This window comes from Cyprinus carpio, chromosome A6, assembly GCF_018340385.1.
Source record: "Cyprinus carpio isolate SPL01 chromosome A6, ASM1834038v1, whole genome shotgun sequence".
Classification (NCBI taxonomy): domain Eukaryota; kingdom Metazoa; phylum Chordata; class Actinopteri; order Cypriniformes; family Cyprinidae; genus Cyprinus; species Cyprinus carpio.
Window position 1 is genome coordinate 27,997,521 of NC_056577.1, and position 19,460 is coordinate 28,016,980.

General features: G+C 36.6%; 1 protein-coding gene across 1 annotated transcript; it reads right to left on the reverse strand.

The window, feature by feature from the left end:
* Positions 1 to 629: 629 nt before the first annotated feature.
* Positions 630 to 14,960, reverse strand: slc2a1b (solute carrier family 2 member 1b). The gene is made up of 10 exons (XM_042758842.1): positions 14,634 to 14,960; positions 7,010 to 7,105; positions 4,113 to 4,273; positions 3,704 to 3,944; positions 3,456 to 3,618; positions 3,178 to 3,365; positions 2,955 to 3,059; positions 2,653 to 2,754; positions 2,309 to 2,512; positions 630 to 2,215 (listed from the first exon to the last, which is right to left on the reverse strand). The coding sequence occupies exons 1-10, from the start codon at positions 14,646 to 14,648 to the stop codon at positions 2,018 to 2,020; spliced, it is 1,473 nt and encodes a 490-aa protein (XP_042614776.1). The 5' UTR covers positions 14,649 to 14,960; the 3' UTR covers positions 630 to 2,017.
* Positions 14,961 to 19,460: the final 4,500 nt, after the last annotated feature.

Here is a 19,460-nt window from a genome sequence, read left to right on the forward strand (position 1 = left end):
AGCTATTAAAATCACACTATAAAACTACAATACCTTAGACATAAAATTCACCTATTTTACATTCATTATTTACAGTTACAGCGGGAAATCTATGAACTCTCCATAGGCTATAAAATGTTTCTTTGACAATTTCTCACAACATACATCAGTGATTTCAATGGGCCACGCTCATTCTGAGAGTTCATGTGAACATGCGTATGATCTGAAACACTTCTTTCTGATGTGTACAAAATGTAAAAACACACACACACACACACACACACACACACACACACACACACACACACAATATACTCCTATATGGAATGCTGTGCGGGTGAATATGTATTCAGGATGCTGGTGTTGAAACAGAAATTCATTTGACCTGTTGTATCGCTGGCAAACTGGCCAAATATCACATGCACACACTCAAACTCTACTCAAAGTGGAAAGAAAAAAAAAACTCATTTACAGGTATTTGATATGTCTAAAAGGTCACGAATATAGGTGATTTATTAGAGGTGAAGATCAATTATGTAGATTTTTCACCTACAAATAGAACTAAAATTGATTCTGGAGTGTTTAAAAAACAGAATAATGTTTAACAGCAGATTATACATATATGCTCACGCAAGGTCAAAGTGAAAAACCTCATTTGATGACTTTGATGTGCGTAAAAACCACAAATACTTACAGGTAAACTATCAAGGGTGAACATACTAGGTCAAAAGAGAAGAAAAAAGGAAAACTAGAAGTTTAAAAAATGACAAGGCACATTGAAGCCAGGCATACCGTGTTTCCAAACACGTCTGTCAGAGCAGACGCCTCTTAACAGACACATGGTTTGTACTAACAGCATCATCAATGGTCTGGTTTCGCAGCTCTTCCATCAGATGAAGATGAAGAGGAAGGCTGTTCAGTGCACTCTAATCACGCCACCAGTCACAGTGCATTTTGGTCACTCTCCGTGTTTCCCAACTTGACAATTGTCCCTCAGCTGGAGGGAGTCGACTGTGCAAAACGCATTTCAAACTACTGACATCTGAACTTGTGCTGAAGTGGAACATCATGAATGTCTGATATCTGCTGTACTGTATGATCAACATTCACTTAGACTCATGCTAATACTTTCATTAAAGAGTACGTCTGATTGTGCATTATAAAGTGACGACCTTACATTAAAAAGTTGGGTTTGATGTAATATTTGGAAACATAATGAAAAGATTTAAGAAATGTTTCTGTTTGTCTCCTACTGGAGTGATCGTGATTATCTACATTTCATAGAGAAAGCAAGTGAATTTGTTACAAAATATAAATATATTTAAAAAAGATGTGATGCATCTTGAAAAGCAAGAACAGAAGACATCATATTTTGATATGAAAATAGGGATAAAATACCCTGTAAAGCGTTAAAATAAAAAATGGGTGCTATGCAGAAGAGTTTTACATGAATGTAGATATATGTATAACGTCATATTGTTTCAATGGATGGCATCATAGATAACATATTTTGGGGCTTATATAACTCAACCTCAGTTAAAATATGTTTATATATAATATATAGTTTAAATGAGATACAGTTATCTGGAATACAGTATTAAATTGTCAGTCAGCGTACATTTGGCATCTGGATTTCTGACGTCAAGAGCCTGATCAGGAGTGACCCAGTGACCTCTGGGGATTTTTTACTCTCTCATAGCACAGCAGAAGTAACAGTTAAGATAGATATAAAAACATAAAACCTAGTAAAACTAGCCAAAGCAATTCAACACCTCAAACATGTCTTAAAACGATCATCTTTCTGATAGAAGGAATATGATAACTACTCTTACTCCCTGCCTCTCAAACCCCGTGTCTGGCATCCAGCAGCTGCTGTTCAGCTGGCCGTGTGAAGACATCGGGGAGCGCGGGGGGACTAGGAGGTGAGTGCAGCCATGGGAAGGGGGGAAATGTTTGATTGACAGCCCGCTGACCCCTTCTCTTAGTAGTTGCGCGCAGAAGAGTGACCAGATGAGGGAGGCGGGGTTAGAGGAGGGGTTTAAAGTTGAGAGTCCGCCCCCAGGTAGTTGAGCTCCTCGGGTGAGTGCTTCTCAGCACCTGATGCTGCCTGGCGAAAACCGGCGGAGATTTCATCGAATGTCCGGCCCTTGGTCTCTGGGACTTTGAAGTAGGTGAAGACGAAGAAGCACAGTAAAAATACGGTGAAGATGATGAACACGTACGCCCCACAGAGCTCCTGTTAAAGCACAAGAAAGACAGAGAGAATAAAGTTAAACCAGCCAAAACAAATGTGTCCACTTCCTTCATATAATTCTCACCGGCCTCTTACCTCGACATACTGAAAGCACATGCCCACGATAAAGTTCGCTGTCCAGTTGGAGAATCCAGCAACAGCAAAAGCAGAGGGTCTTGGGCCCTGACTGAACAGTTCAGCCACAATGAACCATGGGATGGGGCCCGGTCCGATCTCAAAGAAGGCCACGAATGCAAAGATTGCTACGATGCTCATGTAGGACATCCAGTCGTACTTCTCCTGTTGGAGAGATGGACAATAATGCCGTCAGTTCAAATATATTGTAAACCTTCAATCCAAAAGGATGACTGTCCGAATGATTAATAACTCTCTAAACATAGGTGCCCTGCCATTTATGTAAATATATGTTATTTGCATACCAGCAATGCAAGAGCGATGGTCATCAGTACGGCAGATCCAGCCATTCCCAACAGTCCCAAGAGGTGCAGAGACCTGCGGCCCGCTCGCTCAACCACAAACAGCTGCATAATAATAACAAATCATATTAATATAATGCAAAATAAATGCTCTATATTGTATATACAGTATACACTAGTGATAGATCATATTTGGTCATTTGGAGATTAATGACATCATTGAATATTATATATAATTATTACTATAGTAACAGCAATGGTTCTGTTAGGTTCGTGCTCATGTCTGTTGGCATACTGATACTCACCGACACGACAGTGAAAGCTGTGTTGACGACTCCTGCTCCAATAGTGGCGTAAACTGGCTGCTGCACACCTGCCTTCTCGAAGATCTTTGTAGAGTAGTAGAATACCTACACAACAAAGGGTTTGAGTTACAAATAACACTGCGTTTATATAAAAACAGTAAAGGTACAGATCTAAGGTTTGTCTTTGTTTAACCTGTAAACGAGTTTGCATGAAGGTACTCACAGCATTGATTCCAGAAAGCTGCTGGGACAGCTGCAGCATGATGGCTATAGCGATGGGCTGTCGGTAGAGCGGAGAGCGGAACAGTTCAGGAATGGTCACTTTCTTCTCTCTCATCATCTGTCTGCTCTCCTCCTTCATCTCCTGCATGTCTGCGCTCACATCTGTCATCCCGCGCAGCTTTTTAAGCACTAAAGGCACATGAAAACATGTTTATACTGATGAAAACACTCCTACGCTGGATAAATGGGGATGTTTAGGTGCTGTGGGTCTGTGCTCACCTGCTTTGGCTTTGTCTTCCTCGTTGCGGATGATGAGGAGAAATCGAGGGCTCTCGGGGCAGAAGGGCAGTAAACAGCACTGCAGCAGGGCTGGGATGAAGGTGAAGCCAAGGAGGAATGGCCACATGGTAGCATTTCCCATGATTGCGTCCATACCAAAGATCTACAATACACAAAACAGCACATAAACATGGAGAAATACCCAAATGGTGACTGAAACGGCAAAAATGTCTCGAGTATGTATGTACCTGAGCCATGAGGATGCCAATAACGATGCCCAACTGGTGAAGGGTGCCCAGGGCTCCTCTGAGGGCTGTGGGGGCCACTTCACCTACGTACATGGGCACAAAACCAGTGGACAGGCCAGAGTAAAGGCCCACCACGAACCGTCCACTAATGAGCATCTCCCAGGACGCCCCCATCTTAGAGAAGCCCATCAGTGCTGCAGCGATGAAAGCCAGGACATTAGCCATGAGCATGGAGTTCCTCCTGAAATGAGAAAAAAATAGCAAGAGTTTTATAATCAAACATTAAAATCATCCAATCACCATCAGAAACAAGTGCTGAATTGTACACAAGGAATTAAATAATGTAAAAGATGGTGTTGCCATAATGTAAAAAAAAAAAAACATATCAATGACTACAACTGTATTTCACCTTCCAAAGCGGTTAACAAACAGCCCGACGGAGAAGGATCCAATAATGCCACCCACAGAGAAGATGGCCACTGATAGAGACCACAGGGTAGTCATGGTTGTTTTAGGGATGTTCTCATTATGTCGATCAGTCCATGTCTGATTGTAGAAGGCCTCAATGATCTACAACACAAATACAGTCACTTATTACCAGGGTTATTATAATTACTAAAATCGAAACTAAACTGAAATCCATAAAAAAAAAAAGTTACTTGAAATAAGACAAACGTTAACTGAAATAAAATACAAACTTTTATTTCAGTTTCTTGCCAAGGCAACATTACTCATTTTAATTGAGTTTAATTTGATATAAAATTAATAAAAACTATATAGGACTTGTGTAAAATAAATAAATTTGATTCTTAATTATTTTAATATTTTTAAATATAATTTAAACACTTTGTTTTATGCTTTACTTTTTATTTATAATTTAATATCACCAATCTGCTCGGGGTGCTTGAGATTTATGTTGTAATGAGCAATTCTGTCCAGCAGGTGGCTCACTGTCTCGTTCAGTATTAGGTAACATGGTTTTGTAATGAAACCTGAAACCCACAGAGGGAGTCAAGTTTCTCTGAGATCTCTATGTGAAGTGTTTGTTGATAAACACAGACTATCTGTTGTAGCGATCAGAGGAATGTCACCCAGTAAGATTCAAGCTGTGTTATAAAGGAGAATAAAAAAAAGTTTTTTCTGTATGATCTGTTGACGTATTACGGTTAGGAAACCAGTTCTCTGCGACCACTTCCTGTCTCTCCTTTCTAGTCATGAGCTGTCTGACACCTTAGGCATGCAGAAAGCCCTTCAGTGCATCAGTATCACATAAATATCATGCATGGTTAAAGTCATGTGCTCTGGGTTCGACCCGTCATTATACAAACCTGTTACACAACACCGTGGTGTTTTATTTTTATAGAATCACTGCTAGACACATGCACATAGGAAGCAATTTTAGTTCACAAACCTATTACTTATACTAAATGTAATCTTCTTCCAGATGAGGGGCTAAACTGCTTATCAAATAATCTCTTAAAACACAACAGTCTTTAAAAACCATGTCTAGTTAAAGTAAATGCTGAACACAGCTGTCCACAGTCCCAATCAAATCAGCCATTGTATGAAAAAAGAAAGTCAAATGGGTTTGGAAAGATGCGGGTGAGAAAGCGATAACAGTTTTCATTTGACCAGGTTGATCAGGACCTTTAATGTTTGATTATGTGAACTCCCGCACTGAGGAGTACAGCAAAGATCCATCTGGTCACAAATAATACAGTCCATTCATAGAGGAGTTTTGCGCTAGATAATGCATTATAACACAGTATAGTTTTGGTGATTTGTGAGTAGAGTCTCAGTAAGGGAGGACTGCGGACAACAAGCCCTTGAGGGTGCAGTAATCTTATCGAAGTGATTATATATAGAGAGGGTCTGCGAAAGCAAACACACCATTCTAATGGTATTTAACTAGTTGAAACACTGTCTATGATAATAAAACTCTGCCTGATAACAATAGACAGATAAATGGTCAATGTCAAAACCGTACTCTATTTTGTCTAAATCAAGAAAACCCCTAAAAATGAAAATCAAATGCTAAAATTATATGCTACAAGTCAATCTAGGCAACACAACATTATAACGTACAGTATAAAAATGGGTATTCATTTCAAGATTTGCCAAAGATTAAACCGTTACTAAATTATTAGGCAATCTAATCCAATACTAATCTAATACTAATAATTAAAAAAAAAAAAAAGTTTTAAAACTGAAATGGATTATATAGCACAACTTTTTCAGCAGTGCTGATAAGAAATCTTGTTTCTTGAGCACTACATCAGTATTTTAAAATAAAAGTATCATGTGACACTGAAGACTGGAGTAATGGCTGATGAAACTTCAGCTTTTACATTTCAGGAATGAATTATATTTTAAAATATATTAAAATAGTACAGTACAATAATTGCATTTAAATATATATATATATATATATATATATATATATATATATATATATATATATATATATATATATATATATATATATATATATATATATATGCATACATACACACAAATCTTTTTCTTTACAGTAGGTATTAATAAGTCCATTTATGGTTTCTCTCACAGGAAGAGGAGTATGAGTATATAGTGAGAATATAGAATCTATACACTCCATATAGTGTTTAAAAGCCAGAAAAGCTCCATTCAAGCAAAGCCTGGCCCCTAGTTCAACACGCATGTCTGAACAAGCTGTGCTATGTGTGAGAGATGACCTACACCATGTACCAGAACAGAGAGCGTATTTAATGTATATTTGATAGGCAGTTAGTCACTTATTATTTAACAAATGTAAATTGCCTCATAATATGTAGATCAGTGGTTCTCAACTCCAGGCCTCGGGACCCACTGCTCTGCATATTTTGAATGTTTCTGAATCTGACACACTCAGTTCAGTTCATGGACCTCTCTCCTAATGAGCTGATGATCTGAATCAGGTGCGATAAATAAGGGAGACAAACAAAATGTGCAGAGCAGTGGGTCCCGAGGACTGGAGTTGAGAACCACTGATGTAGATAACAGGCAAAATCTCCCTGAGGAGATGTATAGAGCAACTCTGCAGTCCACCTGTAGTTGAACAGGAGGCCTTTGTGTTATGTTGATGGAAGAGTGTATGTGTGTGTGTGTGTGTGTGTGTGTCCACTGACAGACAGGGATTTGGAAACAGCTGCAGAAGTACATGACTGAGTGAAGGGGCAGTGTTTTGATAATGTCAAAGTCCAAGGACACACTTGGGACATCAGGGTGAACAGTAAAGAGTTTGTCCCTCAGAGTTTGCGCATGCGTGAGTATGTGCTTGTCACTCACCTTTTGCGGGGCATTGATGACACCTGTGTTGTAGCCGAACTGAAGGGAGCCGATCACAGCCGTCCCGACAGTCAGCATCAGCGGGAAGGTCAGTTGCTGTTGAGGGAAGAATAAAACAAAACGAGTCATTTTTTTTGCTACACAATGAATTGTATTGAACCTCCATCAAGTCCCATTGCACAACAGAGCTCGACAAAAGCAAAGATTGGTCAGACCTGACTGTAATAAATAGAACTATACTCAGAGGTGTGGTGACCTATTGTTTGTCCTTCTGATACGTGTCAGGGTAGCTGCAGAGCTTGTTTTAATTCTGTTCTTCCTCATAAATGAAAAACATTTTAGCCAACCAGTGCGAACTGCTAGGCTACTGCGCAGATGACAAAAACTGTAAAAATCAGAACATTTATGATGGCCTTTTGTCTGAACGTTTAAAAAAAGAAACCCAAACATATTTATATTTCTTTTCCAGTATTCAGTATTCCCAAAAGAATTCAGAATTTTAAAATATCCAGCAACACCCCCTTCCTGGTGGGACTTTAAAGATAAGTCCTACGCAAAATGACAAGCATTTCCTTCTCTTTCAATACAATATTAGTATTCACTCGCACAGATGACTTCCCGACAGATTTTGTTTATTTTTCTGCAGGTTTGGAAGATATATTTCAATAATTCTCAGGGAAGTGATCAGATAATAAATCTCTTTCCTCATTCCTAAAAAAAAAAAACCCAAGTTGAAGTATATTTGTTTTCGGACTGGCTGGTTTGAAAATGACTGGACAAAATGTGATGAAATCTGTCTGCAACACAGGAAATCTTGGTGAAAGGGAACTGAAAGCTCATTAAAATAGCATAGTGCGCTAATATTGCATTAATGCAATGCTACTGTATAAAGGCTAGTCAATCCTGAGTGAATCATATTATATTATAATAAAAAGAATAAAATAAGAATAAGAGAATAAACATTTTATGTACCAGTAAGATAATTTTTTTATAATTATGATTTAATATTATTTGACATTATTTTCATTTAATTAAGCATATAATTTAATTACTATGAAAACTGAGGAAGATTAACTGTGATGAAAATAAGTGTCACACTGCAAAAAGTAATCAGATACAAAAAAATTGCCTTTATCTTCTTATTAAAAATATAATTACCTAGATTATTTTCTGTCTCTAGAGGTGAAATGTGACTGGGACATGAGAGGCTTCACATGATTCAACCTCTTACTATATTTGTTTCAACATTATCTACCCAAGTTTGGGTGAAATGACATCAGAGCAAGGCTGTGCCTCTTGACCTGAAACAAACTGTTCCTGCAAACTGCAAAGATTGAACCTGAACTTGTGAAAGACTATAATGCAAGTCTACTGGACAACTTAGGGAAGAATTTCTAGTGGTTTAATCCGCCCCTATAAAGAATGGGTTTGTGTAAACGCTCTTCTCCTCTGAAGTCATCATCGTCATTGTTTGGGTTCCTGACTGTTATTTCAGAAATCACTGGATTGGATTATTCACACAGAGAGGATATGGGATGGACATCTTTTTCCACATGGTTACCCATCCACAGCTTTAAAACAAAACCATCTAAAGCTTGTTGTTTAGTACACTGTTTTAAAAGCCACTTGACCCGTAAGTCAAGCCATTACCAGCTTTCCAAATATGAATGTCTAATGACGAACTTTAGCCCAAATACATTACTGATACATTCAGAAGTCATACAGAGCCTCAAGCACTCCTTAAAATACATTTTACGCTAACATGCACGAAACCGCATCAACAGGTTCTACACTTTTTTTTTTATTCCTTTTATGGAAGTCAACCTAGAAAGGAATATTATGATGGAATCTGTAAAAGGTCTCTGGTTTGTTGATTCACTCAAACTAAAACAACTCTAAAAAAGAGCTTTAAATGGCAAGCTATTCTTATCTGAGCTAGCATTTAGCATGCTAGATGAGACTGTAAACAGATCTCCATTTCAGAGTTGCATTCCTCCTTTATAAACAGACAGTCGGCGACGAGAAAGATACCAGTTTTGGATGTGTGCACTTCTTTCATTTGCACACACAAGGACACCCTTCTGCACAAGACGCAAGAGGTTAAAAGGGGCAAGAAGTGGATACATCTTCACTTTATGTACAGAGGCTGCAGTTCATGGAGCTCACGACTATGCTGTTTAACCAGCCCTGAAACAGGAAGCCAAATACACACAAACACAAAACCTCTAGGAGGTTTTTAAATATTCATTCAGTAGTTTAAAATGCAAGTCAAAATCACACACAAGAACATGTTGACCAAGCCCACACAAATGAAAATGCAATAAACAGTAGCCTGGGCACAGCCGACTTCCCTCAGAAGTTAACTACATCCTTCCTGCTGTTAAAACATTATTTCTGATAGCAAACACAACTCAGAACAGATGCAGAGGTGAGGGCCTCTTTAAGAAAGATGAAACCTCTAAATATGGAAGATTTGACTTGCGTTTTACTCAAGGGGAGGGTGTAGGTTGGGCTATGAAACATTCCTCTTGAGATTCCTGCCTTTACCTTATATTACTATGCAGCGTGTAACTAGGTAGACATGCCTAGTTACACAGTGTAAACCTTTTAACTACATACACAGATCAAACAGATATATAAAGTTTAACAGTAACCGTTTTGGTGCTACACATGTATGAAATGATATTTTTAGCTTTGTCATCCTGAATTCACGTGGCTCACACCATAAACAGTCACACCCTTCTGCTGATAGCACACACTGACAGCTGACTTGGACACATATTTTGGCTCAGTGCTTATTTCATTGTGTGTAGGCATATTACATTTAGTTTAAGGGAAGTTTAGGACTTTTTCCACTGTTCAAACAATAAGAATAAAAATGAATTTTATAATTGTCATCATAATATGAGCAGTAGAGGCAAAAAAACTTGGTGACTTCCTGTAGAAAAATGCAAACAAAAACTTCCTCAACAGGCAATTGTACACCAGCTCTGTCGTAGCAACCAAACTAGCATGCAAATAAACCTCGCTATTCATTGCAAAGTACAGAAGCTTTTTTTTCTTTTTCTTGGGTCCCTCAGAGTTACGTGACAAATTTGAGCTGATCTTTACGTTGCTTAAAACACTGAAAGCCTTAGATTCTGTACTATGGCTGATACTGGGCTATTTTTACTTTGAATTATTTTATTTTCTGTTGTGTGTGTGTGTGTGTGTGTGTGTGTGTTTGTGTGTCCTTTTCAATGTATTTTAGGGAAATAAATAAAATTACAAAAATACAAATAATTTTTGTATAAATAATAAATTGTGTGTCAATGTGAATGTATTCATGTCTGTATCCTAAGTCACCCTGATTAATACACATCATAAACTATGTGCAATAACTATTAAACTAAAGATTAACACCTTCACAACAGCAACGTTACTGGAATTTTTCTTACTTTGTAGCCTCATTAACCTTAAAAACCAGTGGTGTGAGGATCTGCATCCTTAGTTAAACAAACAAACAAAAAAGTATCTTAAAAAAAACATCGTATTTAATTGAATATGATAAAAAGAAAAAGTAAATAAAGCCATGATCACATAAACATATCAACCTCAGGTAGAAAACACAATGACATACTGTAAGTTAAACACACCTGTCCTTAGAAAGCACACAGTACAGGGATAGCGCAGGATTTCGCTGGAAATGCAATAATAGCCAGTGAGAACATAACTTATTTGATTGCAACCAACCGAGAAGCTTTTTTTGTTCTTCCAATTTTAATTCACAAGAAACAGGCCCAATTAGGGCACCATGATTCCCATCAAAACTTCAAATCAAGCTAATTATTTGCATCAGTTTAATATAATTTCAAGCTGGACAATCATTGTCTGTGATTGAACTTACTGACTTTTCAATAAATTTTTCCATTTATTCCTCTATTTATTTAATGGTTTATTAATGACAGGCCCTGTATAACACACCCTGTGCTCGTCTAGTTTGAACTTATTCATTCGTCTGTGTTAAAAGTTTTTTGAACAAATAAAACATTTCAACTCAAATCAATATTATTTGTCTAATTACTTACTTATGTGGGAAGTAGTTGTGTATTAAGCGGGATAATGTATATCCAGCCAGTTGTTGTTACAAAATAAACCTTTTTAGGGTGATGATCAAGTCCTGATCACCATGTCAGGGATTATTAACTACTGGCTGGATTTACATGATCCCTTACTTAAAGGAAGCAAAAGTGTTTTAAACAATAAAACAATAAATATGCTGTTTAAAAGTATTAGGATGCTTTCTGGCCGTTAACGTTGTTAATTTCAGGGGAACTAAATTGTCATTAAAAATCACTAAAATCAACTGTATCTACTCAGTGAAAAGGAAGGTTAGATCTGAGAAATGCAGCATTTGAGATGCCACTTGGGTTTGGCATTGTGTTATCTAATGCAGTGGCATTTAGACATTTTAAGTTGAATTAAGTGTCCAAATACATCTGGAGCCGATGAATGATAAATACAGGCCTGCAAGATGAGGAAGAGAAGCTGTCTGCTTCGTACTCAAGGAGAAGAGCTTACTCTGCAGCAAAGACAAAGATCTCTCTCTTTCTGCCTTTCTCACTCTCTCTGAGATGATGCTCTGACTGGCACGTCCTCATTCCCAAGCAGCATCTATCTGCCAGCCTCTAGTTCTGTAAAGTCTGAGTCACTCCACTAATATCATGATTTCACATAAGCCACTCACAACTACACTGAATTGCTTTTACACACTGCGACAATAAGTTTCGGAAATTTTAAAGTGCTAACAATGATATCCTTCACTGGAACAGGGCCCCGCTAGGATTTAGACCTACCACTGCTGTATTACAAACAATATTATGTAACCTACAGTAAATGACCTCAAACAAAAACTCTGCCCTCTCTTTTTTTAAAACGTCTGGCATTAGCAATTACAGCTCAGCACCGATTCGCCCCTTGATTTTTGAGAAAAACTTTTTTTTTTAATTAATTACCTCACTGGGATTCTATCATTGCATAATCTGATTCTGCTTAGAAATCCCTTTATTAGCACCAATTAGGCTGAAATGACATAAACAGGGAAGTACATACAAGAGACGCAGTCATGCAGGGGTGAATACGAAAAGAAAAGTAGCCTGACTTGAGAAAGCAAAATAGAATTAAGTCTTCCGACAGTTTGCTTTAGGTTTAATCCTCCCTAATCAAATGCTTCAAATGTCTCTTCACAAATCGAGATTTCCTCTAAAAGCTTGTTAGTTCTGCTTGATATAGTACAGGTCAACTGTACACCTGCCCCCAATTAGCCTACCTGATTTTTTGGCCGTCCTGATGCTCAGCTGTCATTTTTCAACAGTTTGAGGTGATTAGACCAAATAACATGTTTTGACCATATCTGAAATTTGAAAAACACTGCATTCGTATACAGTAATATGATGGTAAAGACATCAATTCACGTCTCAAATGTCTGTCTAACTCAGATGCCTTTATCTGGTTGGTTTTATCCTTCGCAGCCAATAATATATGGTTCAGTGACTGGTGGAAGAACCACTTAAATGAACAAAATTAGCTAATTCAGAAATGCTCAGTTATTTTTCCATTTCTTTCCATATCTACCTTGAAATAATCATTGTTTAGTCATTAAATATTTGCTTGGTTATCTAAAATTATCTAAAGTACAAGAATTCATTGTAGATCATTAGATATGATACCAATTATTATGAGGTACCTTCATAAAAGCAAAAATGCTTCTTTCGGTTTAGAACATAATCAGGGCTTCTGAAGAAAAAGTAGGGGAAAAGAAAGAGAGAGTATGACAAAGTTGTCCTCCTATGCAAATACTAAAACCTGTCAGGTGAGTGACAGGTGTGGCACTGTTGTCTATTCATACAATACACAGTGATAAATGTACTTTAAATGTCTGAACATGTTTTATGATCAGGCATAATATTTAAAACCTTCTTGTCAAGCACACATTCTTCGTACATGTTTAATATAGAAGCCGGTTTGGTATGAAAAGACTAAGCACGAGGGTTGCATGCATGTTTCATGGCATTAGAGAGGAACACAAGTGTGCACGGTGAATGAAGAGCCATGCACGCCGCATGCACAACATTAGGCAGTGTGCTGGGAATGGGTCAAGAGCACGACCTCACTAGCAGTGTTATGTTAAGCATTCCCTAGCTTGAAGCCAGCTGTAGCTGTCCTCTCCCTAGGGACATCTCCATCGTTCCCAGCACGTCAACCAAACACTAGAATAAATGCAGCAACAGCATAACACAAAGCTGATTTTTTTTTTATACTTTAGGTCTAATTTAACATAAGAATCTTATATCAACCACACTATATTTAGCAGAAAACCCGTTAATTTTACTCATCTTAAACTCTAAAACATCCCAAATAGTTTGTTTTATGGTTTGCGACTGTCTTTCATGATAAAAGACAAAATAAAACCCACAACATCATGCAAAGTCCCTGAGCTGAGGAAAACTGAAAGACACTTGATCTATCGTGGGTGATCATCATGCAGCTGTGGTTAGGTTAGCCATGTATAACAGCTTACTAGTCACGTATGAGTCTCTAGCAGTATTAGTCACTAGTTTGGATGGCACCGAAAATAAAACTAGAGATGGTGCTTTCCAATTAAAACATAATTATCAATTTTAAGGCTAATTCTAAGGTAAATGTAGTTAGGAAAATGCAGTCATACTTATTTATACACAATCCAATTAAATATATAAACCACATTATTGTAAATATATATAAACATCTATGTGCAGTACACACACACACATACAAAAACTCAATCATAATTCTAATCATTATGATGATATAACCAAACAAATAACTTATATAGGGAATAGTATATTGTATGTTTTTGCTTTGTGTGATATTGTAATAAATGGAAACATTGTATGTAAAACCTGAAATGCCAACAAAGTGCTTTAAATTGAAACTTACTTTAATTGGAAAAGAAAAAAGAAAAGAAAAGAAAAGAAAAGAGCTGGCCACTGATGGATTAAAGTGGGCACGTACACCACGATTCTCTGGCTGTGTCTGAAAACACGGTGTGTTACCTACAAAGTCATCACTTTAGGGCATCACAGGCGCCACCACTGATACATAAAGATGCTGTCTACACAGGCAGCTTAATGTGCTATACACACATAGCCAGAAGACGCCTCTGTGATGCCCAAAAATGCTGTCTATGTAGGCGGCTTAAAATGGTTTTCGGACACAGCCTATCTTTTTAAACAAACGATTTCCCGGCACTGAGCGACTAATTACGATCAACACCCGTTTTTAGGAAACTGTAGCACGTTGTTATGTGCTCAACACAACTTCGTTACCCATGTGACAGCTCTCAACATGTGGTACGGGCTCAATTTGATTTTTTTGCCCCTCAACTAACGTTAGTTTGCCAACTTTTTGGAGCTCGAGATCAAGGCTCGCGAGGTTATGTGGCTAGTATCGTTAACTGACTGACATTTAGAAAACCATTTAAACTAAGCTTACAGAAACACCATTACAGACAAATATTTTCCACGTAATGTTTTATTAAAGCGTATCTCGTGTGCTTGTTTGTTTTTTGCATTTTGACAAAAAAAAAATCGTTTTTTCCCCTTACCTTTCCGTCCTCCATCACGTCTTGTCAAATGTTGAATGACGTCTCGACGTACGTTGACTCAGTTGAAACTTCGCCTTTTTCCCTCGTTTTTCCTCAGAATTCAACTTTTAAATAAAAGCAACGTTAATAACGATAATAAAATAAATAAATAAATACAGCTTCGCCAAGTATGCTGCAGCTTAAAGGGAGACCGAGTAAACGCCTTTACAGCTCCGTCGTTCTTAAATAAGTTTATTTCTCCTCCTTTTTCTTATCTGGTCTATTTTAACAAAACCAAAGTTATCAGCTCCACCCGGTGAATCTGAGACGCTGTCCGGTTTCGCCGGGTTAATATGTATGACGCAACACTGTCGGGACGGTCGGGACTAGGAATGTGAGCTGTGATTGGCTCATCCGGAATGACGACATATAGAGCGTAGTGGCTGCAAGAGCGTGCAAAACCACACGTCACGCGAATCAATTTTGGAAGACTGAGTTAGTATATTCTTTGATAATACTAACCATAGCGCACTTTTATGTCGAGACGGTGATGAGTTAGCATGCGTCTGGAGAAATGTAGTCTGTTTCTGTTCATATTTTAAGTGCATTTTCAAAACTCTTTTAATAGGCTACAAACTCCATCAGTGTTCACTAAGCCACGATTAAGCAGTGTGAAAAGATGCTTTCATTACAGTTCGGTTTCTTTTCATAATAACAACAACATAACCGAACAGAATAGAATAATAGAACAGCATATAGCCTAGAACAAAAATAATGTGGCATAAAAATACGTAGCAAATGCATGCCAAAATAGCACGAAAATACCGTTTCGTTGTGAGAGAAAGAAATATTTAGATAATGCAGTGCATGATAGTGAATCTCTGATCTTTAAAAAAATTTTTAATTCAACAGTGTTTAAGGAAGTGTGTGAGGAGAAAATATTTCCAAGTAAAACACTCAAAATAGAAAGAAACTTTTCATGTCTCATTCCTTTGAAATACAATAAAAACAAAAGCAGGTATCTGGTGACAGAAAATTCCGGAAAGAAAGAAAGAAAACCCACTAATATACGCACAAATTGCTAATTATTTCAGTTATGAATGTACCAGATTTGTTGCAATATTTTATAATAGCTTAACTTTATTTCATAAACCTATTTACATAGTTTATAAATTAAAATACATATTACATAAAAAAAATCCCAGATCCACTTTATTGTAAGTTAAAGATGCTGGCGAGTAAATATGGACTTGTTTTTCCTGAGCTGAATCAGAAAGAGCTTTATTGCCAGGTATGTTTACACATACAAGGAATATGATTTGGTGACAGAGTCATATGAAGAAACCAACAGAATAACAGTGCCAAAATACAGATAATAAAAAACAGAAGTCGAACACAATATATGTGGCAGAATCACTTATGCAAAGACATCATATCCTGGCAAAAGAGGAAACGGGTGTGCAGGGAACAATGAGCTGCCATTCGGGACCCTTTATACTGGATCAGTGATTAGACCACCAGACTTGCAGTCAAACTGAACACGTGTTTGTAGAGAAGCTCAGAGAGCGATTATGTCTCACTCATACAGACAATTCCTTTTGGGGAAGTATCTGCTTATCGCACAAACAAAATAATCAACCTGCAAAGCAGGAAATAACAACGCATTGGCACAATAATCAAAACTACACACAAACGAGGAAAAAAAAAACTGACACAAGCAAAGAGTGTGCACCTTTTGTTTCATTGTTAAATTTGTTTGATATGCTAAGAAAAACAAAAACAGACATTTCTGAACAATCAGTGATGGATGTTCTAAACCTGGGAGACAGAAAATAATATAATAAAATAAGCGTGGCAGTCCAGGATGTTCGTCAGCTCAAGTCTTTAGAAGAGCGTAAAAGAAGTGAATCAAGCACTGAAACAATACAATGCAGGAATATGCTCAAATTAAAAGATTAATGAGAATATCCTGTTAAATAAGATTCATGGAATTGTTGGAAGTTTCAAATAAACACTACTATGCTACTGTTACTATTGGAAATTTGAGTAATATAAATAACAATAAGAAAATATACACAACAAATTATACGTAATTATAATATGTAATTATAATCAAAATGTATTTACAATGCATTATTTAAATATTATAACAAATGTACAGTCTATTATTATAAAATAATATTTATATAACAATTATAACTACATTTATTGATATTATTCAAAATTTTGCATACATACTTTAAATCAAAATATATAAACCTTTTGTTTATCTAAAGCTAAGCATTTCTAGTCACATGCAGTTCATATGGCATTTTTAGAAATAACATTTTATGTGAGTTTTTTTTTTTTTTTTGTTCCTTAAATCTGTTCCAAACAGGCACGGCAATCTCAGACTGTTTTCAAAACACAAAAGCTGCTCATGAGAGTGATATAACTTCATATTTTAGATAATAAACATAACCTGTGGATCAGCTGACAACTAAATGCTTAGTATGGATACTACATGATAAACACATTTTCACTAAGCCATGTGTTTAATATAAATCAGCTTAGAGTTGTTTTTATTTTCTACCACGTTCATTCATATTTACAAAGGATAAATGTAACATTAAAGTGAAATGTTTTTTACAGTAGACACACCATTACCTTGGTAGGATCACAATGAGTCTACACAGTGTTGGGTTTTCAGTTAATCGCAGGTGGTGAGGGGTTTTATTGACTGAGTTGTGAGAATTGAGCTCTGAATACAGAAACTGGACAATAGTACAGTATATGTCTTTCAACAGACAAATAATCACACCTTGCATCTAAGCGGGTGTTTTTTTTTTCAACTGTGAATTCAACTAATTTTCCTTATTATTTACTCTTATTTCAAATTTTCATGAATTATTGCCCCCTTTTTTAGTATAATGAAAGTAAAAAAGAACCGTGGCTATCAAATGCTTAATAGATGCAAAAGCAACATAAAAGTATCATTAAAGTAGTCCATACTACTTGTGCACAATATTCCAAGTCTTTTGAAACTACAAGATTTGTTTAAAAAACAGATTGAAATTTAAGATGTTTTTAGCTGAACATATTTCACTGTTTTGGGCTGTTTACCAATAATCTAAATAACTAAGCTAAATGTGACAAATATAATTTTTTTTTTTTTTTTTTTTTTTTTACTAAAGTTGCTAAAGGCACTGATGTTTTGAATTGTTGTAGGCTTTGATGGTAGTTGTTAAGAAGTCAGAAAATAAGTGGTATTGCCCAGCCCTAAAGACAAGTTCTTTCAAGAATACACACACACACACACACAAACACAAAAGGCTGATTTATTTGAGTAATCTTACCTTTACTCTGAATCACTTTTAGCTGTGGCATTTCATTGCGATCTGAAAATAAATAAATAAATAAACCTTTAAAGGAGGAGTTATAAAGAGCATATACTGTAGGGCGTATAATAGACATCTATTTTGATAAGAGCTTTATTTAGAACCAAAAACATTGCGTAGCTAAGGTCAAAAGGTCGTATAGCTGAATTAGCATAGCATCATGCCAGAAGGTCAAGGCCACAGACTGACCTTTTATTTATATATCTTAGCTGTCTAAACTAATGCCCAGTCAGCTTGCATCCTTGTGCTCTATGCACAGGATGGATGAATGGACTGGTCAGTATGTCTTTGTGTTGTTTGAGTCACTGGGAGTGAATCCCGACACAGCCCTGGCCAGCTCATACTTTGGCCTTGCATATGCATGTTCTTACTGGTGATATAAACTTTACTGTACCTATGACATTTTACCGCCAGAACAGTTGAGGCCAAGGGCTTTCATAGCTGTGAAATCTGATATATTGGTTGCAGAACTAACAAGCCTGCTACAACAGCACTGAAACGCCCAATGCCCTCTCTGCCAGTTTTGCCCTGCTGAGTCACTGCCCCATTTAGGCCAGGCCCGTCAAATCTCATGGGTTGGTTAATAGCACCATTGTAGGGCATTGTTTAATTCAGCACCTCAGCAGATTTATAAAGACTTCAGCAATGTTTTACCAAAAAGTGTAGTAGCAGCATTTTTACCCTTTAAATTAACAAATTGTAAACAAAAAAATCCTAATGTTTATTTATTTGATTTCTAATATATTTTTTTATTTTTGCAATTTATTTTATGCATACAGATTCATTCAGTATCATTGTCATTCACCAGAGGGTTAATTGCTGACATTATCTGCCAAAGTAATTAGTATATCTTTTTTTAACATTATAATACACTTTAATTTAGTTCCATCAATCTTTACATCAGACTTTTGTCTCTAGAAAAACAAAAAGACATTTTTCTCATGCCATTAAAAGGTTAATTGTTTTAAGACATAATTAACGAAATGCTGCTAAAAAGCTTAAAACATGCATCACACATAAAGATTTCATTCTAGATGTGTGCAACAAAAGTATCAGGTCACAATGGTCCACAAAGATGTTAGACCTCTAAGCCTATTGCATTTGTTTTTATAAGTTGAATAGAGGATTTAGAAGTATTTACTTGAAATATGCAAATTACTTAATCAGATCAACGTGGTGGAATTTGAAGAGATAACTTTAACAAAGTAGTATTTGTGTCTAATCTTAGTCATTATATTCCTTTCATTCAAATTTGTGCAAACGTAATATGGTCACCGCATCAAATAGATAAAGTGTAGCTTAAATAAAATTTTAGTGCTAATCCTTTTGTATAGTAGTTAGGTCCAAAAGATACATTAACCAACCTATAGTATCTTCCACTAACTCGTGAGCAAAAATAAACAAAACCTTAGATTGTTACTGTAAAATGTTGCGTAATATTGCAAACAGACGTCTCATATCCGCTGGCTGA